This window comes from Equus quagga, chromosome 9, assembly GCF_021613505.1.
Source record: "Equus quagga isolate Etosha38 chromosome 9, UCLA_HA_Equagga_1.0, whole genome shotgun sequence".
Taxonomy (NCBI): domain Eukaryota; kingdom Metazoa; phylum Chordata; class Mammalia; order Perissodactyla; family Equidae; genus Equus; species Equus quagga.
Window position 1 is genome coordinate 85222969 of NC_060275.1, and position 22999 is coordinate 85245967.

Genomic DNA, 22999 nt, shown 5'->3' on the forward strand with positions numbered 1-22999 from the left:
GTCCTTAGCACTTTCTTCTGATAACATCTTCTTACTCTCTGATAGATATTTACCAAAAGTTATTATTGTAACCAAATAATGTAACTTTCCCATTGGATTAACACAGATATTTAAATCATTCCTTGGTGAGACTGACGACTGATTGACACTCAGATCTGAAACATGGATTTTGACTGGTTGTGTTTAACATACATATGTGCTGCTTCATTGTTTCTTAATATCACATTGTGTCAGACTTGATAAATACTATAATGACATCCATTTTAATTTTGTTTTATATTACACACTTAAAGAAAATCATGCTTTTAATTTGTACAGAAATGATATTTCTGTTAGAATTGTTCACTTTTGAAAGACAAAATAATCCAGAGGAGTGTAGATTTTAAACCTTGTAAAAGCTCCTTGCTTCATCAGATATGTTGCTTCTCCATGGTAATTTGCTGGTGAGTCATTAATTCATTGTCTTCTTTTATTCTCCGGATGATATTTACTGTTAGTAATTGTTGTGTATCCTCAGATATTCAGTTGCTTTAAATATGGAAAGCCATAGACGGTTGAATAGAAACGGTTGTATTAAAAACAAACTAGAGAGACTTGTGAAAGTAAATCAAGCTATTACTAATGCTAAGAAATATTTTGGCCAGAAATAATGAAGAAGAATATCAGTGATATTTAAACAATATCCTTAGTTTCAAACTATTAATCTTTTTAATGACTTATACAGGGCTTATGTAAATAATTTATCACCCATCACTAAAAGCTTAAAAAGTTGGTTGAGGGTGGTGGAAAGAGGATATTGGGAATACAGGATTAAAAGAAATGTTCAACTCTTTATTGCAGAGTGGATGTATCTTCTCAATGGAGGTCCAACATAACTAAACTTGCATCTTTTCAATGAAGTTTTATATAGACACACACAACACAGCACACACACATACAACATAATGTGGCAACAATCAGTGCACCTATTTTTTAAAAAATATATACCATTTGAATCACTCTACACTCATCCAAATTGTTAGTCTAAAAGCTGCAATCATGGGTAACCTGTAAGAATTAACCTTGATGTAAAATATTACTTCTACATTTATGACTAACAGGCTTCACAGTTTAGGAAACACTTTGTCCTTCACCATCTAATTTTTAAAAATCAAATGACAAATTTTTTAAGTTAAAAGTTAATGAACTAAGTTATGGATCTTTCAACTACTTCGAATAAGGCATATTACCCTCCTTGGAAAAAAACAAAAAACTAGACATTTTGTGGCTATGCATATGTGTTTTATTTTTCTCTACAATGTATTGTTATAATTAAAAGAGAAAAAATTAAGAGTTTAAAGGTACATTTTACATATATTTGGCCTTATCAAAGAAAAACACCAGTTTTGCTACTATTTCAAAAAGTACTTCAAATGTGGTTCTCAGTCAAGAACTAAACAACATACTTAACAAAAAAGAATATCTTAGAACATATATAACGAATCAATTCAACATATATTGAATGCCTACTATGAGTCACTGTATTTAAAGAATAGGGATACAACAGTGAGAGACTTCTCAAGTAGCTATGGTCTAGTAGAGAATACTGCTGCCTTCATGGAGCTTATAGTCTAGCAGAGAATACAAATTAATAAGCAATTATGATAGTGGGAAAAGAGCCAGGGTATGAGCCTGGTGTTACAGGAGCATAAGTGGCCCACCTAATCTAATCTAGATCCTTACTACTTGGATTTTCTGATAGCCAGCATAAGCGCCATCTGGGACATTGTAAGAAATGCCAAATCTCAGTTCAAACTCCATACATACTGAATGTGAATCTTCATGTTAACAAAATCTCCATGTTATTTGAATGTACATTAACGTTTGAGCCAGGAATCAGGGAAACATACTCAGAGGAAGTGACATTAAAGATGGACTCCCAAGTGGGATATGGTTTGTTAGTGGAGGAGAAAGATAAAATGTGTTGGAAACAGGGAAACAATTGTCTTCTAAACCAGATCAACAGCTTAGGCTGCTGGTTGGATAGAGAAGATATGTAGGGGAGAGAGGAGATGATTTCAGTTTAGAGCATATTTTGTTCGATGTGCCTTAAGTGTAGATGCTTGGGCCAGCCCCAGTGGTCTAGTGGTTAAGTTCAGCGTGCTCTGCTTCAGTGGCCCAGGTTCTGTTCCCAGGCAAAGAACCACTCCACTGTCAGTGGCCATGCCTTGGCGGCAGCTCATATACAAAATTAAGGAAGATTGACCACAGATGTTAGCTGAGGGTGAATCTTCCTCAGCAAAAAAGTGGAAGATTGGCAAGAGATGTTAGCTCAGGGGCAATCTTTATCAGAAAAAAAAAAAAAAAAGAATAGATACTTAAAGGGAGGATGGGCATATGAGTCTGGAGGTAAGGGCTTAGTTCTCTGCTGGAGCCATTAACTTGGAAATTGGTGATATATTGATAGTAACTGAAGTCATGCAAGTGAGAAGGATTGTTCAGGGAAAATATATAAAGTGAAAAGAAAAAAGTCCAAGGCACAGTCCTTGGAAACACCAACATATAAAGAGATGTCAACAAATAAGGCTGCAAAGAGCAGCCAGAGAGGAAAGAGGAAAGCCAGAAGAGAATATAAATGGAAAGGCCAAGGAATAAGATATCTCTAGGAGGAAGGGATCAGTAGTAATGTTGTCTTAGATTGGGTTCTCCTACAAGAGCTTAAAAAAAGGATTTGGTATAGGTAATTTATTGGGGAGGAATTCGAAGAAGCAGAATGGGGAAGCAGGATGAGTAAGACTAGGGAAAAAGGAAAGCCCCTGAAGGGTATTTTGTTAATTTGTTTTCCAAGGTGGCCAAGTGGGACTTAGTCCTACTGAGAACCTCTGAGGAACTGTGCAGAATGTACCTGAGAATTGTCTCTCTAAAGGTTGGGAGCCTATGGCATTAACCTGTAGACTCAAGCCCTTCATTGACTGACTGTTTCCCTGGGAGGTCTTACCTACACCTCTCCCCATGCCTAAATTTCCATGCAACTCTAGCTTGAGCTAAGCAAGTTTCTAAACTTCTCAGAAAGCCCTGAGGCAGAAACCCTGAGATGGACCGTCCACCGTAAGTGCAGTTGAGGTCAGAGGTGGGCCATCTTGCAAGGATACAAGGGTTTCATGTGACATCAATAGTGTCTGATACTGGTGTTCAATGCCATTCAGATACAAAATTTAAAAAAAAATCTTTGTGAAGTATCTAATTAAGTAATCATTGGGAAATCATGGAAATATGAGTATTATTAATGGAAAAGAAGGAATGGAAGTTGTAATTAAATGTTTACAATTTTAATGAGAGGTATACAGGTAATAAGTGCAGACCATTCTTTCAAGGAATTGGTTGAGAAAAAGGAAGGAGAAAATAGGGTGTTAGTGGAGCGCTTGTGCTACTAGTTAGCTACTTATGCTCAACTGAGAGTCATGTTTTGAAGACAGGAATATCATGTAGTGAGTGAGAGGACAGACTACAGATTCAGATAGGCTAGGTTCCAGTCCTGGCTTCAGTACTAGTTAGCTATGTGACTTTACACAAGTTCTTTAAATTCTCTGTGCCTCAATTTCATCATCTGTAAAGTGAAGATAATGGTAGCAATGTCGTAAGGTTGTTGTGAGGGATAAAAGAGTAAACATGAGTAAAGTGTTCAGTTGAGTGCCAGAAAGTAGTATGTAATATCCAAGGTTCAGATACTATTATTTTTATTATTAATATTTTATTATTATCATTATTATTTTAATTGAAAAGGTGAATATAATAAAATGCGATTTGGCCAGAGCGAATGTATATAGAGAAAGTTGAAGATCTAAGATAGAAACTCTAACAAATAGGGTAATGTTTCTGAGGAAGGATGAAGACTGGATATTCACAGTTGGAAGATTAGCGTGCAAGTGCGAGAAGAGACAATTCTTTCATTGTTACAAGACCAAGAAGGAGAGAAGGAGAAAAAATTGGTATCTTTCTAAATGAGTTAATAGATGTTCTGGTGTGAAAACTTCTATTTATTTTTGAAATTTTAGGTAAGGTCATCATCTGTAGTGAAAGAAGTTGCTAGAGGAGATAAATAAGAGTATTTAGATAGCATAGAATATTTTAAACGGTCTTACAGAAAAATGAAAGCATGATTAGATTACCATGGTATATCAGTCTGTACTCTTGTTAAATTAACGATTAAAATCATTTTCCTACACCTACACACACCAAGAGAAGCTGCAGTAATAAAAATCAAAGCCATTTAGAGCAAGAAAACACTCTAAAGGATTTTTAAAATATCCAAGCACACATTTTAACTCTATTATTAAAGATAATAATGATTGCTTCAGTTTCTAGCATTTATCCATCCCCTCAACTTTTAGTCTATAATTACTAAAAAATTAACTTTCTAAGAATGTTTTATATGAACAATTTATTTACTTCTTAACTAAGCATTTTCTTCTATTTGCTAAATATACTGACTTCTCATTATTATGTTTTTAAATTACTTGCTTAGTTGTCTTAACAGTGTTACACTGACTTTTTGAAATCTTGCCATTTTAAAACCAAAATATAATAATAAGGAGAAAGAGAGAAAGAACTATGTAGTGTAAACAATTTCCAAGGTGTTTTCTTAAATATTGATTTTATTTTTTAATATATGAAAATATAATTCACTGTGAAATATCTGAATGGATAGTGCTAAGTTCCCTAAACAAGAGGGCAAGTGTCTGTTTATGTTGGAAGAGATCATTCTAAATGGAAGAATAATGACTTTTACCTGATAATATTTTCCGTAAGGATTTTGAGATTATTTGTTACGTTGTGATTTTGATAGTTTTCCAGGCCAAGTCGATACTTATTCACTATCATGAAAAGCTTTCCCCGTGTCTTGAGAACTGAAGAATTCACTCTGTGATAGAGAAACCCATGTTTCATTGCCCAGCTTTCCAAAAGAGATAGAGAAGAATGAAGATAAGATGGAAATAACTCATTTAGCTTCTGCAGAAAAAAGTAACTTTACAACCATTTGTTTTTCTTCATGTGTGATTTGCCTTTAATTTTTTCCAATTAATTTATTGGAAGTCAAATTTAGGTATATTTGGATATCTTTATTATTATATGACTTACTCTGATATGACAATGCTGCTTTAAAGAATTTCACAAAATAACCAAGAATCTATTTTAGCTAAAAAAACCATTTTCCTCAGTAAGTATGAATTGAAGATTCTGCTATGTTTTAGAATGGATCTTGAAAATGATTCAATCCTTCTGTAAATATTTTAGAAATAATACTTGATAAACTCATTTGCATATAATCTAGCTTTTTAAATATATATAAAAAGGGATTAGTTTATTTTTAAATGCAAGATATACATAGAAAGATATTTATCAAGCTAAAATAAGTGGCAATAATAAAAATGCCTTTTTAAAAAATAAAACAGCTTAGCGGGGCTGGCCCCGTGGCCGAGTGGTTAAGTTCGCGCGCTCCGCTGCAGGCGGCCCAGTGTTTCGTTGGTTCGAATCCTGGGCGCGGACATGGCACTGCTCATCAAGCCACGCTGAGGCAGCATCCCATGTATCACAACTAGAAGAATCCACAACGAAGAATATACAACTATGTACTGGGGGCTTTGGGGAGAAAAAGGAAAAAATAAAATCTTTAAAAAAAAAAAAAACAAAAAAAACCAGCTTAGTCATAACTCCTATGATGGTTGGCTTAAACATAAAAAACAAAGGAAAAAGTAATTCATGATTGATTACTGGTCTTTGAAGGGCAATGTTAAATATTTTTTATTAATCATCATTATTTTCTAATTATGTTTAAAATCTACACGTAATCATTTGAATATAAAGTTTACTTCAATTTTTCGTTCTGTAAGAAGAATGTCATTTTGGACACAATTTTTACAATGCTATATTTGTATTGAGCATGAGATGTATTTTAGTTTAACTGGATTTTTAAACTATTTGCTATTTAATGATTTTCCCAATAATTACTTATAAGTAGAATAATGCTTTAATATATGACTAAATTAGGCAGCAGTTTATGCTAAAAGTGTAATTCATTTTTTCTTGTTCATTGTCCTCTACTTATGGAATGCCGTTTACAAAGTAGTTTTAGTCTTATGTTTTTTAAAAATAAAACTATTCCAAAAATAAAGACAATGAAAAATGTTTATAGATATAAGAATTAGAACTATGTATCTTTCAAAATTACAATACAAATATAGTGGAGGTTTGGGGGGGTTTTTGGGGGGTTTGGTGAGGAAGATTTCCTCTGAGCTAACATCTGTGCCAATCTTCCTCTGTTTTGTATGTGGAATGCCACCACATCATGACTGATGAGTGAGGTAAGTCTAGCCTGGATCCAAACACGCAAACCCCAGGCACAGAAGTGGAGCACACAAACTTAACCACTATGCCACGGGCTTGGCCTATGTTTTTGAAACTCATTACACAAACACATCTCTGTTTGTGCGTGTGCATATAGATACATATATATATACACACGCACAAATATATATTGATATCTACTCATAATAAATTCATTATTTGAAGTACTGCTATTTGCTCAACATTTTATTAAAGTAAAGCTAAATTTATTATCTTACGAGATTCCATATAGATACTTTGAAGAATTCAGTGGTGTTATATGCTAATATTAATTAAGAAAAGTATGTTCTCAGCCATCTGTCATAAAACTGCTAGAGTTTTGGCTAAACAGAGTTTATGATATATTGTATTAATTTTTTGAATTAATGCATAAACAAATTGATCTTAGAAATAACATGTAGGAATTCAGACTCCCTGTCTTAGGTTACCTGAGAGCACTTACTGTCATCTCCAAAGACTGAGCTGTGCTTCAGCCAGGAGGTTGAGTTTTGGTGGCAAGAATTTTTACCATTAATAATTCTTTCTGGAATCATTTGAAGTTTCCCTACATAAGAACTTTGAAAAGTGGTGGAATGACAGTTATCATTAATGTCTTAAGTTACACATAAACATCCTCCAGGTTAAGAATCAGCTGTGGATGTGTGCTACATTGTAAAAAATGCCCTGAGATATCATAAAACACTTTATTGTACAGTAATTCAATGCTTCTCGAGAGACGGATGTCAGTAAAAAGTTACCTACTTATATGCAATGTTTTATAGATGCGAAAACAAATTAAAATCATAAACTGAGAGGTACATTTGATTTAATGAGTAATTATGAATAACTCATTAATTTTAATTCTTTTGTTATTTGCTCTTATAATAAAATGAAAAGTGTAACTTCTGATTCCTATCTTCCAGAAACATTCAGTATATAAATCATGCCTGGACGCCTGAAGGCTATCTATTTTTTTAGTGGTAAACATGGTTGTCTTGGTGATGAAGAAAACTCCTTTTATTTTCAAATAGAATAGAATACATATTTAATGAAGAGGATATTTTAGCAAGTCATTCCCTCTCCTCAATAACTGCTTATGTTCTAATCAATTAATTAGCCGTTAAGCTTCTTAAGGCAATGACTCTAGCCTCTATTTCTTATATACTCTCCACAGCAACAACAAAATCCTAGTTTATTGAATAAAGTTAACTTAAATTGTCACAATTTCACAATGTACATAGAAATAGTTGAAATAAGAAGGCATGGGAGGTGCTGTCAATCAACCCAATATTTCATTGCTTAATATCCAAAGGCCGTTTCTGTTTTCAAGTCTACGATTTCTTCCTACTTACAGCTGCACTTAATGTAAAGACTGATACAGAGATTCCAAAAGAAACTGCAAATTCTTTAAAGAACAGATTAATCCAGGTTAATTGCAGTAGGTTAAACAGTGTAACACTTTATGGGTTTAGTAGGCTCAATTACTAGTACAAAGGATAAGTTCGGCACGCTCCACTTCAGCAGCCTGGTTTGGTTCACAGGCGTGGACCTACACCATTCATCAGTGGACATGCTGTGGTGGCCATCATTTTTACATTTTAAAGGTAGAGATGATAGAAGTTAAAAAGTAAAAGTGAGGAGGGAGTTTGTTACTTTCTAATAAACTTGTCCAGAGTTTTCTAACCAAGAAATAAAAGTATAAATATGTTATGTAAAGTTGCAAAGGAAACTAAGGGAAGAATTAACACTCGTGACTCAATTATAGCATGAGAAAGGAAGTGAGAAGATATAGGGACGAGATCACCTTTTTATGGCAAAAACTGAATAACTGATGCCTATAATTAACCACATAAGAAATAGAAACAGAAGCATATTACTTAGGAACAGGGGCAAAATACCTTTTAAAAATGATGACATGAGAGAAGTGAGACTGGTGTATTTCGGAATGGAAAGTTGCCATGCATTATAAATGCTCTATTAGATCTCATTTTTAATATCATGTACATGCATTATTTTTATATATTAATTGCAAAGAACATTTTAAAAATAAAAGTACATTGGAATTTTAAATGATAATTGTTTTACAGTCTCTTTAGATCTGATAGGATGAACTTTTGATTTCACATATTCAAGAGGAATTATATTTGCATCTTTACTTTTCAGAAATCTATCCATCAGTGACTATTAAATATATCGTCATCTTTTGCATATGGTGTGTTACTACAAGTAACAGAAACTTTGCCATTTTATCACTTTTTGACTTTGTCAGCTTATGCATAACTTTTAACAGCTAGTTTATTTCATTGTCCACCTTCTACTAGGTGTCTACTTCAAAGAGTTATTCGTTATTTTTATTTCTCCATGTCACATGGAGGTGATGTTTTCATTCATTCTTACAAGTCTTGTTAAGTGTGAGAGAAAACATAAACAAAAGGAAGTAGCTCCTGTTTTCAATGAATGTTGTGTTCTAATAAAGATTATTACCTAATTTCCAAATTCAATGGCCAGCGTCCATTATTTCTTTTTTTAGAATAGACCCCTTTTGAGCACTGCCTCCTTGAAACTTTATCCTTCTTTGGATTCTGCTAATCCAACTTTTATGGTTCTTCTCTCACATCTTGCTAGCTAACGTCAGTTCCCTTAACTTGATCAACCTCCATAACACAAATGCTTTTAAAATATACGTTCCACTTTTTGTCCTTTTTCCTTCTCGTTTGACGCATCCTCCTTTCTGATCCCTTAGTCATTGACTATGTGTATATTTTCTCTTCTGAGTGCCTGATCTACATATTAGCATTAGGATGTGCTATGGGCATCTTAAACTTAACTTGTCAAAACTGAATTTCCTGGCTTTCTCTTCTCCTCCCTCAAATGTGCTTCCTTATGTCCTAAGATAACACAGTACTTGGCGTATAGAAGTGGTTCTGATATGTTAGCATATGGAGGGCCTGTTAAAACACACACTGCCGGAGTTTCTAATTCAGAAGTTCTAATTCAGTTGGTCTGGGGTGGAGACTACAAATGTGCATTTCTAACAAGTCCCTAGGTGATACTGGTTGTTTAGCCATCACACCTTGAGAAACCTTGGCACATAGCAATAAACTAACATTTGTTAGATCAATAATTACTATGAGTCAATGAATGGTTCAAGTATGTAGCATAGGCTCAAAAATCAAACTGAACTCCGTATGGGTAAATGACAGGAAATATTTCTAGAACTTTAGTCTGAAAGAGCAAGGAAGATCATTTTGTTTAACACCCTCTTACTGTAGATTAGTTAACTGAAGTCTAAAGAGATTAAATAATTTTTGTGAGGAAAAATAACTAGATTCAACAAACTCTGACTTTCCATAAAATAAAATAACTTTATGTGTAACATTTGTAGTTAGCTAATGAAGTTAGTTTTCCAATTCCAGAGGTAGACATAGTATTTTTTTTTCTCCAGACGAGTAGGCCTTTGCATATAAGCACAGATTTCCCCAAAACAAATAAAATACTACTAAGTTTTAATGCCGCCTACCATACCCCTGAATGCATGCAAAGAATGGAGACGTCTAGAGCTCAATATGCTAGATAAAATTAAAGGTTCTCACCACTCCAACAGTGTTTGAGTGAGCAGTCTGTTGAGAAAAGTCAGCAGAAATTACCTGACACCTACTGGTTCTGAAGAAACTTGAATCCTTTATTTGGCCAGAAAGGACTTCTGTCAATGCAGTAAGTGTCCAAACTGTGGCACTCCTGTTGTCTGAAACTGTCTTATTGTTTTCCCAAGTTAAGATATTTGACAGGATTTATGAGCCTCCACAGACTATACTTATATGAGGGTTTTGTTTAATGGCAAAGGACACAATGCAGCAGAGAAAGAGAATGCAGACAATGATCAGAGGCCCAAGGGCCTTTCCCCAGCACGAGCATGCTGTGCGCTCAATCTGTGGGCACCTGGAGCATGCTGCATCTCTGGTTTGATCCGCCAAGATCTGTGCAAGGAGTCTTGGTTTGGGGAGAGTTCACTGACAAAGCTGTCAGTAGCTCTTTAAATAGTCAAGCTAGAATAATCCAACCAGGTAGGCTCAACGCAAATCATTAGCATAGAAGTTAGCCTTAGGAGTCTCCAGTGGAGGTTTGGATTCTAAACAGTACATCAAATATCCCACTGCCCTTTTTTTGGATAAGAGTAAAAATCAGACACACAAATATCTTTAGATATAAAGATTGAGCTTTTCTAGTCCAGCTGCAAATCAACTTTAACCTACACAGTGGTCTCGTAGAGAAGGCCACTGAAAGTTCCTTCCTGTGGACCAGCTGCATGAGGGGCCAAGAAGACTGAGTCCCAGGTCTCTAGAAGGGGGCTACCAAGTATGTTGAGGTTAAGTGGGCATACAGATTCTGAGTGCTTCAGGAAAAATTAACCTAATACTTCTTGAGTACGTACATACTAGAACCTACTTATACCCAATGACGGTGACAACGCTGGTGCCGTAGGGGAGGAAGAACTATTCCCTTACCTTCTAGGTCCTTCTGACTGTTCTAAGAATTAAATTGACGTGAAAGAGAATAATAGGAGAAAATCAAATTTTAATAACAAGTATACATGGGAGAAACCCAGGAAAACTGAGTAACACCAAAATGGCTGAAGCCACCACCTTAAATACCATCTTCAGCTAAAGACAAAGGAGGATGTTGGGGTAGTGGTTTGGGACTTCAAAGGGGAAGAAGGCAATTTACATGGGGATGGAAAAGCAAATGTTGGATAAATAAATGTTTGCTCGGTCGTGTATAAACAATGTGACCCCAGAGAGAACTTTGAAGAAAATAAGGTTAGCAAAGATTCCCAGAGTCTGTCATACCCAGAGTTATCTATGGTGATGGCCCATCTTAAATTCTTTTAGGGGGTTAGGTGGGAGGTCAAAGTTTCTTTCAGAGTCTTTTATCCTTAAAAATAGTCAAGCTAAAGAGAGACATTGTGGGGTGGCCAATTCTGGTCCTCTACAGTGCCTAAATTGAAAATGCATAAATCATAATTCAGATGGTTTAGGTATAGATAGATAGATAGATAGATAGATAGATAGATAGATAGATAGAAACCTACAGGCTTTAAATAGGGGATAGTCTGGTAACTAAACAAGGGAAATATCAAGACAAAGTTGTTTTACTTGAGGATACTAATCTCTAAAAGAGAACATCCAAACAATATGAATGTTGTGTGCAAGGAAAGTATGTAGAAAAAATTGAAGAAATACAATATAGTAAATTTCTGTTTCTCATTAGATGTACATTATAAATTACCAACTACAATTACAATAATTGTGGACAAGGAATCAGAAGACCTGGGTCTTCTAGTCAGAGCTCTGTTATCAAGAAAAGACTTGAGAAAAATATTTTCCATAGATAATATATCAAATGTGTTTTGTTTAAGGTAAGAATCTTATTCCAATATCTTTATCCAGTTTTATAAGCTACTTTTTTATTTGTACTCAATTTTATCATCTGTACAATGAAACTAATTTTTTGGGCTCTCATAAATTTTTTCAAAGTGTGGCCTCATGACCACCTGCATTTGAAACACTGAGGGAGTATTTCTCAAACTTAAATGAGTATGAGTCACCTGGAGATCTTTTTAAGGTGCAGATTCTGATTTCATAGGTCTGGGATAAAGCCTGAAATTGTCTTCTAATAAGCTCCTGGGTAACAGACATGCTCCTGTGTTCCTGTTTGATTAGCAGGGTTGTTATTTTTTTTTAATGTGTATGTATGTGTGTATATGAGTGTGTGTGTAAAGTTACAAATGTAGGTACATCAACGGGATCAATCTCTGGAGTTAAGGCTGTAGATCTGTGTTCCCAATAGGCAAACCCACCCCAAATTTTATAAACAATCAAGTTTGAGAACTACTTGGTTAAATGAACTTAAATGTCTAAGTTAGCTTTCAGCTATAAAATTATGTGGATCTAGTCTCACCCTGATATTCTCCTGTGTCCTGAATTGGAAGTCTGACATATTCTTTTCCTTTACAAGGCATCTGTGTTGCTTGGCTATCTATGACTTTCAAACAGCTCCCAAGCTCTCTGCCTCTAGATTCAAAATTTAATTAGGTCTGATCTTTTGCTATAAGGTCTAAGATAAAACCTTTTGTACTATTCAAAGTTACGAGATTCTTTCTCCAAATGAAGAGGCGAACAGTAATTTCATGCTTCTTCTAGAATGAGCTAAAAAAAAAGAATCCAAAAAAATAGCATCCTTTTTTTTTTCTTGCCCCATCACTAGCTTTTCTGGGGCTACACCCTTAAATTCTCTCTGAACTCTTTTCATGCCTTGTCTCCATAACATCTCAGTTCTTTACAAGAAGTATTTACCTAAATAAATGCCTACTACAGTATGTGACAGAGTAGATAGATTACAACCTAGTACTTCAGTTCCTTCCCCTTAAAAGATTTCTTTTTTTTCGTTACTGTTATTCAAATGTTATTGACTACAGCACAACAAAGTAACGTGGTGATTTCCAATATAGCCTAACAATGTTTTCTAATTTCCTTTTTTCCTTTCCTTACAGTATAAGCAAGTAGAACAATACATGTCATTCCATAAGTTACCAGCTGATATGCGTCAGAAGATCCATGATTACTATGAACACAGATACCAAGGCAAAATCTTTGATGAGGAAAATATTCTCAATGAACTCAATGATCCTCTGAGAGAGGTAAGATTTCTAGTCCTCACTCTCCATGGTACATGATCATTGTTTATTTTCTCTTTTCATGGGAAATCCTCAAGTCCATGTTATGACACTACTCAAAAGAAAAATCAGAACTAAATGTTAAAGACATCATTTTTTGCCCTTATTCTCCCTTGTGTTCTCCCATATACAGGTTTTTAATTGTTGAGAAAAAGCAGTGCTGGAAAATTGTTCCTCTAATTATGATTCTCAGAACTGTTTTATTTTCTGTATCCCTGGTTATCAAAATATTTTCTTGTATCCTCATTGTCCATATCTTCTGAATCTTCCACTCTTTCATCTCATGCTTATCGAACTGTTTCTTGATCTCCTTTTTTTACTTCTGCTCTCCTCTCATGTTCCTTTTCCCTGTTTATCCTATGAACCCTGATCAAAGACTGAGCTGACCTGTTTCAAGTAAATTCTGTTTCCTATCACTTCATTGAAACACTGCAACATCAATGACCACCTCTTTGCATTACATCTTCTTCCCATCTTCCCTAGATGTCTTCCCTCTCCCCACTAGAATGTTCAGGTCTCCCCTAGACCAAGGGAACCTTCTCTTGATCATATTTCTTACATTGCTTTGCTCTTTCTTCTTTCTTTTACTACCAACCTTCTCAAAAGATTACTATATAATCATTGAATTGTGGTTTGATCTCCACTGCTCTACCAAAATTGTTTCCTTGAAAGTTATCAATGACCTGTCAATCATCAAAGCCTTTGTCTTTGAGCCCTTGATGGTACTTTAAACTGCTAACAAAACTCACATCCTGAATCTCTTTCTTGGGCTTAACGCTGAACCATTACTGAGCCATTGGCTTTCATTCTGCCTTTCTGAGTTTATTATCTTTTATTTATTTCATCTCACACTTCAATTTTGTAAATTTGAGTTCCAAGTTCTTGCCATAAGAACTTTTCTTAAAAGCCACATGATATCCCCTGGCCCCCTATATATGTAAGCTATGTAATAAAGTCATTATCTTCCATCACTAAACCATTTACCTTTTAAGGTAAATGATGTTTCTCTGTAAATGTTTTAATCATTCTCTCAAGCCATATGGAATGTAAAAACTTAGGTCGTTTTTTTTGAATCTTTCTCTTCTCTGCACATCCAGTCAATCACCAAATGCTATCAATTCGCTGTGGCAATACATCTCATGCCCATGCCCTTGTTTCCTTCGCCAGTGATGTCACCCTAACCTTATTTCTCTCTCAGGGACTATCTACACTACACCCTTGGTTTGCCTTCCAGCCTTTGGTCTGTTTTCCCTAACTACCATTTAAATCATCGATGCCAGATTAATCTTCTTTTATGTATACAAGCTGGCTGTTTCTTTGTTCTGAAACTTTCAGTCTTCATATTATGAATTAAACCAAATAAAGCCACCTTAGGCTGAGATGCCAGCTCTTCTATGCTCTGACTCTGGTTACATTTCCAGCTTGCCTTCTCCATGCTGCCCTGCACGTTCCAAAGTGGCCTACCGCCCAACTGTGCAACTTGCTGTTTTGCAAAAATCAATTATAATTTCCAACCCTTGCATCATGTGTTTTCCAGAAATGTCTCTCGTCTAAATAAATGCCTTCTACAAGCAAAATCCAGTTCAAATAATACTTCTTTATTTATAACTTCTTTGGTTTTCCAGACTAGATCTGATCACTGTTTTCCCTGACCCCCACTGCACTGAGTCCATAAGTTTTGCATGCTATTTATTGTATGTTATCGTTATTCTTCCACATTTGTTTTTTCTGCTTTTGTCATGAAATTTCTTTAATAGAAAAGGCCATTTAGTCTACATTTTGAAATTTTCTTGAAATTCCTAGTACATGTAACATATATTAAATACTCAACAAATATTTTAATTCCAACTAACATCTCTACCATTTATAACCATTCCTAAGTTTCTGCATCCACTAAAAGCTATTTACATATTTTTTTGTAAAAAGCCTTGAGATATCAGTTAAGAGTTTTGACAATAAAAGGAGCTAAATATCTGCTATTGATTAGCTTATTTTCCCTACTTGGTCCTTAATCAAATAAGAATGTATGAATCTTTTTGCTTTGGGAGACATAATTCAAACACTTCTTTGTGTATTTTTTTTAAAGTAATATATCATTTTTCTTAATCTGTCAGTAGGCTCCGCTTTATCTCTTTGTTGGCTTACAGAATTTGGTTTAAACCCAAATCCCCTTCACTCACAGACAGAAACTCAGGACACAGGACACAGGCTGGGTGCTCAAGGCCTGGAGGGATTCAAACATAGGGTGCGACGGGCCGTAGCCGGGAGACAAAGTAATCATAGAGACAGTATCAGGGATTAAAATCAAATGAAAAGACAGGAGGATACAATAAAACTAAGGATTTATTTTAAAGAAACAGGGAAAAGTAAGGATTCCAGCAGAAAATGTCATTGAGGGAATACAAAAAGCTGACAGAAAAAGTAAGCATAAAAATGAACCCTAAGAAGTTGCATGCTTAAATGGGAAGCATTCCTCTGTGCTGAAAATTCTCAGTGTAATGGAAAACCAGGATAACAAGAAAATTTTCTTAATTATGTGTGTCTTATTAACTATCTTTTCTTGCCATACTTCAGTTTACTCTGATCATTAGTGGAAAAAATCTACTTTTCATTTTTACCCCCTTAAAGCCGTCCACAGACATACCTCCAATTTTCTCAATTCCTACAACTATTCTATCATTAAGTTAACAATTTTTTTTCCTTTATGTTTTCAAATGGCAGGTTCTCAGCATGTGTTACTGCAACTTCTGAAGTGTATTCACAACTTTTCCCCCTGACTTTGATCTTTACTAGCTCAAAAGCATCCCATCTCATGGCTACCATATTGATCAACATAAAACACAAGTTTGATGATGTTACTCTCTTCCAAGAACCTGATCATGACCTCGTATCCACTGAAAGAAAAAAGTCCAAACTCCTTGACATGACACACGAGCTGCCCCATGGCCTGCCTCCATTTTTATTTCTTTGCGTTCATACTTCTTTAACAGGGAATTGCTGTTCATTTCAAGGGGGAGGGGAGGGAAAGCTGTTGATTGCCCCTTTGCCTTTCTTCCTGCCACCCTCTCTATCGTCAATCTTTTCTACTCAGCTTACTCTCTATTTTCCATTAAACACTCTTACCAGGCATGACTTTCTTCATAAATTTTCCCTAACCCCTCTGTCTCTGTCACTGTACTTATCATTTGTCAGTTTATTGTTTGTCTCTTTCAAGACTGTGAGCTTTTTGAGGATCAAGCTGTGTCTTCATATCTTTGGATCTCTAGTGACCAGTAAATAGTAGGAACTCATTAAATATTTACTGAGTGTATGCTTTTTAACAGAACTATGAATGAAAAACAGGGTCAGAATCATGGCTTTTAATGAAATTAGAGATTCTAGAAGTGGAAGCATAAGATGCTCAAACACTTAGCACCTTAAAAAGGTGAAAACAATGTTCTCCGTTTGTTTATCTGCTCTTCAGTTTTTGCTTCTCTGGCATCAGAATCACACAGAAGCTTACATTTAATGTTATTCTGAGTTAGTACTTTATTAGAAGGGAAGTTGGATGAGAAGAATAGGACAGTAAGGAAAGACATTGGCAGAAAGACAACAAGTCATTATTCAAACTCAACTTAAATCTATAAAAGCCAGACATGTTTTCTGAAGAAAAGTTCAATGAGAAATATATTTTGCTTCCTATTAACTTGGAGTATTAGGTACCTGCTATATTCAAGTAATAGTGGTAGATCACAAGAAATATTTTAAAAGTAGTAAAATGCATCATTCCAATTTTCAAAAGCTGCATTCCACTTAGAATATGAGGCATAAACATGAAAGGTGTAGTTTGGTCACTGTTGTGCCTCTAGCGTCTAGGAACTGCCTGGCATAGAGAAGACATTGAATGATTGATACAGTAAATGTCAAACGAGGGAAACTAGGATACTCAAAAAGGGAAAGTTGGATTATTTGATGTGTGTTTGGTGACCAAAGGTAACAATAGTAGATATGCATTGTATACACATACACACACCACACACAATTGCTAATAGTATATTCAGTTTTGGATCAACAGCCATCTTACGTTGTAACAAGACTTTTAACTTAAAATGCCATATTGTCCAGAATGCTCATTTTTATGAAGCTATTTTGCATAGTTTAAGATTCTAATGTATACTTAAGAGTAGTGATTTCTTCTAACACAAGTCGGGGTACTCACGAATGTATAAAAATAAAGGATAGGTCAAACTTTCAGACTCTAAAGCTTATACAAAAAACCTTATTACTTAAAAATAGAGAAAGTAAGTAAAATGCAATGTTTAAAAATGTGAAAATTATTCTATATTCATTAAGTCCATATTATGTTTTACTCTCCAGTCTTTCTTTTCAACTTGTTTGAATAGTTTTAAATATGAAGAATCTTTAAGGTGGAAAATGGCACAAAGAATTTCATTTCTGTGACCTTTGAAAGCTCTTACAAAACTCTCATATCATACATATGCAAATTAATTCACTTAATAGATATTTCAAAAGCACTATTTTATTGATAGCATTTTCCTATTTCCATTTTTGTGGCCTAAATTAGGTCATTTATCTTTTTTTGTATGTTGGAGAGGAATTGCTGAAATGCCTTTAACAAATAGCCCGCTCATTCTTATTGTTCAAGTCACAACACAAGTGTTATCTCCTTGCAGAGGCCTTCTCTGAGAATTTCATCTAAATTAATTCCCTCATAGTCATTCTCCATCATATCAGCGTTTCTGTTGTGTACACATCATTCTGTCGTCTTGTTGTACCTTTGTATTTCTTGTTAATTGTCCATTTTGCTGTATGAACTCAGCATCCAAGAAGGCAAGGACTTTGTCTTTCTTGGTTTCCACCATAACTCCAGCCCCTAGATAGTACATATTTAATAATTACTAGTTGGGTAAATAAGCCAAGAAAAACTAAATAAGGATCTCATGCTGGGCAAATCTTCTCAAAGAATCATTGATTGTTAGAGCTTGGAAAGAGCATTTTGTTGACAGAACAGTGTACCTTGTATGGATAAGAAAAGTGATGCCCAGAACTATGAAGTACCGTAGCCACAGAACTTTCTTAATATCACTTTAGATGAGACTATGGACAACATTGTTTCTCATATACAGCAAGAAGATACTGGCATCTTTATATTCCTCTGTGATTTTGTTTTGATGTGTGCACTATAATCCAAAAGGTCCTATTTTGTATACGATTGTTTTTATTTTCTTTTAAACTTCTCCAGTTTTATGCATTAGTAATTTATTGCAGAGTCAGCTTAGGGGATAGAGGAGATTTCAGTAGGGTACCATAACGGACAGTGTATAAATGTTCTGTCCAATCTTTGTAATTGAATAAAATCCATGGAATAGATAGAAAATACCTTTTTTTTTAAACTTTATTGCTGTGCCAAGTCTGACTACGATATTGTCAATGGCTCATAAAACAAATGTTGCTGCTTTCCCTATCCAGACCTAAGTGGTGAGCCACCTCAGGGTGTGGAAGATTCAGAGTGGCAGACAAAGTTGTGTGTTCTTCATCCTTGGGCTAGGCCGTGTGACCTGTGCACTGGCTCCACTGGAACTGTCAGTATTCTGAGAAGTGATTGTAAAGTCTTCTTAAGAAATTATCTTCAGGAGTTGGCTCTGTGACAGAGTGGTTAAGTTCACACGCTCCGCTTCTGGTGGCCCAGGGTTTCACTGGTTCAAATCCCAGCGCCGACAAGGCACTGCTCGTCAGGCCATGCTGAAGCAGCATCCTGCATGCCACAACTAGAAGGACCTACAACTAGAATATACAACTATGTACGGGGGGTGTTTTGGGAGAAGAGAAAAAAAAAAAGGAATATTGGCAACAGTTGTTAGCTGAGGTGCCAATCTTTAAAAAGAAAATTATCTTCAAGGCCAGCCTCATGGCATAGTGGTTAAGTTCTGCACATTCTGCTTCAACAGCCTGGGTTCACAGGTCTGGATCCTGGTCACAGACCTACACCACTCATCAGCCACACTGTGGCAGTGACCCACATATAAAGTGGAGGAAGATTGGCACAGATATTAGCTGAGGGCTAATCTTCCTCAAAGCAAAAAAATAAAGAAGATTGGCAACAGATGTTAGCTCAGGGCTAATCTTCCTCAGTGAAAGCAAACAAACAAACAAATGTTATCTTCATTTCACTGTGAACTAAAATACATGGACCAGAAAGTAAAGGAACAACTACAGTTTTCTGAGAAAAAGCCTTAAGGTGGTACCCAGGCACTTGGCATTTTAAGTTCCAGCTATTATTTTGTGATGTATTTATTTTCTAAGATCTATAATCTTCATTCTCTTGTTGCTCTGTGGCTATGCCTAGTCAAAACTCTGAGTCTGCAAAGCTGGACTTCGATACTCTCTAGAAACTTGGGGTTGGTAGTAGATTGGGATCCCAGCTGTTACCTGACCTGGCTCTCCCTGGGAGTCCACCTCTTTTCTCCTCCTTCCCTCTGCTTATAAGATGCTCCTGTCTTCCCCTGGCTGCTCAGGTATTCAAAGTTTCATTGTTTTGAATAGTTTAAATCCATTTCATAATATTCTCAGTGCCATTAATAATTATATGTATTCTTTCAGCTGTATAACAAATAATGAATGACAACCTCCAACAGAGGGGCTGTACAGCATCGTACTTCAGAGCACGGCCCCTGTTCCAGCAGCCTCGTTTAAACCCAGCTCCACAACTTACTATAGTACAACTTCAGACTATTTCACAACTTGTATGTGTTTCACCTTCCTCATCTTTAAATGTGAATAATGATGACAAAAACTACCTCATAGTGTTGTTACAGAGATTAAATGAGCAAAAAATATAAAAAATTAGAAAAGTGCCTGGCACAAAGGAAGTACACAGTAAAGTTTAATTCTTGGTATTACCATGATTCAGTAGAGAATAGGATATAGTCTCAGGCCTCTTGGGAAGTAACAAAAGGCTCATACAACTTAGTGAGAGACAGAAATTTAATTAAGCAATTATAACTGTGCGAAAGTGCTATCAGAGGGTCATTCAGAGGGTGTTAGGACGTACACAGGAGGGACACAAAGTCCAGCCTCATCATTTCCTTTGGAAAATATTCAAACAATCTGCTAATAAGCTCTTCTTTCATTTTAACAGCCGGCTTTCTGGAGACAATGTCTTAGCATCAAAACTTGGCATTGAAATGTTAGGATCATGAGACTGATGAATGCTTTCATAAAAGCAGGCAGTATTTTTAAAACTAAAAAACTACTTAGAAAAATTCAGCAAACTGTGCCTCTGTGCTTATGAGAGGCTGTTAGAATGTATACAAAGTAAGAAGGTCTATTTTTAAAGTGATCAGATTTATACTGATTCAATTAGAGCAAAATGGCAAACTTAACAGTCGAGAGTGAAGTTAATGCCCTTCTGAGCCTGTCTCCAAAGTTCAGAACTGATCTATTTTTAAACAATGGAGTGTGAAGAGCTGTGAGCTGAAAATAGGTACAGATCATGTGTCCCAGTAGAATATAGGACGTCAGTATATTTCATTTTCACAGAACATGAATCGGACTGAGCGCATAATACTGCCCTTCTGACCTTTAATTTGTCGAATAGACTGTTAGGGAAGAAAGCATAATTTGCATGCATACTTATTTAGTGCAATTCTGAATCTTTTTTTAAAAGTATGTACTTAATGATTTTATTAAATGTCTTCTAAAAATGGGTTTAGTTAAGATTAACTAACGCGGGCTGGAATGATAGCATCGTAAAGCTATATAGGGATCTCATAGATTATCAGATACTCATGTAACATGCAAAGTAACAAAAGGCTAGAAAAATTACGTAAGTGGCCTGGTCATGGTCATATTACCAAGCAAAGAAATTGGGTCTTCTCTCTTTTGGCCTAGAGGTTTTCCCCTGTATCCCTAGTTTTTAGAAAACAGACAAAAAACATTTATTGATTTCTTAATGTGTGCCGGACATTGATCCAGGCCTGATGGGAAGGTAAATTGTGAAATGTGGTTTCCAATCTCAAAGTTCTTACTATATGCTTGTAGAGACAAGATATAAATGCATTTTTAAAAAACTATGAGAAAAAGTTAAAATACATTGCTAAAAGTGCAATAAATGTAGGAAGTCACATGTGCGTAATTGCCAGACTAAGCAGACACTACATACTAAAATTCAAAATCATTTAAGGCCTTAAACACAGGGAAAAACCTTGACATGGGTCTTGGCAATGTATTTTTGGATACAACACCTAAAGCACAAGCAACAAAATCAAAAATAAATTAGTGGGACCACATCAAACTGAAAAGCTTGTGCACAGCAAAAGAAACAGAATGAAAAGACAACTTATAGAATGGGAGAAAACATTTGCAAACCACACATCTGATAAGAGGTTAATATCCATAATATATAAAGAACTTTAACTCAACAGAATGAAAACAAATTTAGTCATGTGATGCTTAACGACAGGGATATGTTCTGAGAAATACATCATGTAGGTGATTTCTTCCTTGTGCGAACATCAGAGACTGAACTTAAACCGAGATGGTATAGCCTACTACACACCTAGGCTAGGTGGTACTAATCTTACAGGACCAGCATCGTATATGCAGTCCGTTGTTGACCAAAATGTCGTTGTGTGGTACATGACTGTAGTCCAATTGAAAAATGGGCAAAGGACCGGAATAGACATTTTTTCCAAAGAAAATAGTCAAATGGCCGGCAGGTACATGGAAAGGTGCTCAACTTCACTAATCATTAGGGAAATGCAAATCAAAACCACGATGAGATACCACCTCACACCTGTTAGAATGGTTGTTATCAAAAAGACAAAATATAGTAAGTATCGGTGAAGATGTGGAGAAAAGAAAATCATAGAAATTGGAAGGGGAGTGAAGATAATTTGTATTATTGTGGTGAGGGAGAGCCAGGCCACTGGGCCCTTTCCTGGATTTTTTCTTATTGCTTCATTATTTCCCTCCTCCCCCAATATTTCTCGGAATGGTATTGCTTATTTTTAGGACTTCAAAAATTAATCCTATGCTAATATTGCATAATTCCATTTATGGGATCCCTGGAATAGGCAAATTCACAGCAACAGAAAGTAGAATAGAAGTTACCAGGGATTGAGGGGAGGGAGAAGGGGGAATTATTTTTCAATTGTTGCAAAGTTTTTGTTGAGGATTATGAAAAAGTTTTAGATATAGATAGTGGTGATGGCTATACAACATTGTAAATATACTGGTGAATTGTACAGGTAGGAATGAATAAAAGAGTAAACATTGCTATATATATTTATGAAAATTTTAAAAATTAATCTTATAGAATAGCACCCAACGCTGTGTCTCTAGTCCTGATCTCCAGTGCCATTTCCATCTGCTTCTGTCACCTGAATGCCCAAGATGTTTCACGCTTAATACAAAAATCAAGCAAAATCCTTTCTTCATGTAACTAAATATCTTTTTGAATGTATTTCTCCCCAGACTGGAGAGCTCAGAAGTTGTTGAAGCGTATGGGTGGTGTTCCACAGCTCCTCAGTGTGACCCTAACTAGATCCTGCCCCTCCCTCGCTGTCAGAGCCGTGATGCGGCTATGTCTTGGCAGATACTCAGGAGGGGGCAGCTTCATCCTCCCTGCCACACTTTTTCTTCTTTTTTTTATCCTATCATTTTTATTTGTTATTTAGCTCTGTATCTCCTTCTAATTCCCTGCCACACTTTTACCAGCCTAATTGCTTTATTAGTTTGCTAGAGCTCCCATAACAAAATATAACAGCCTGGGTGGCTTAAACAGCAGAAATTTCTTTTTTCATAGTTCTGGTGGCTGGAAGTCCAAAATCAAGGTATCAGCAGATTGGGATTCTTCTGAGGCCTCCCTCCTTGGCTTGTTCCCTCTGTCCTCACATGGTCTTT

At 35.6% G+C, this 22999-nt stretch overlaps 1 protein-coding gene across 1 annotated transcript in view; it reads left to right on the forward strand.

Annotated features, from left to right (window-relative positions):
- HCN1 (hyperpolarization activated cyclic nucleotide gated potassium channel 1) overlaps nt 1-22999 on the forward strand; it is a 368640-nt gene that overhangs the window by 285078 nt on the left and 60563 nt on the right. The window contains exon 5 of the mRNA XM_046672402.1: nt 12914-13060. Coding sequence (XP_046528358.1) covers nt 12914-13060 — 147 coding nt within the window. The remainder of the gene's footprint in view (nt 1-12913; nt 13061-22999) is intronic.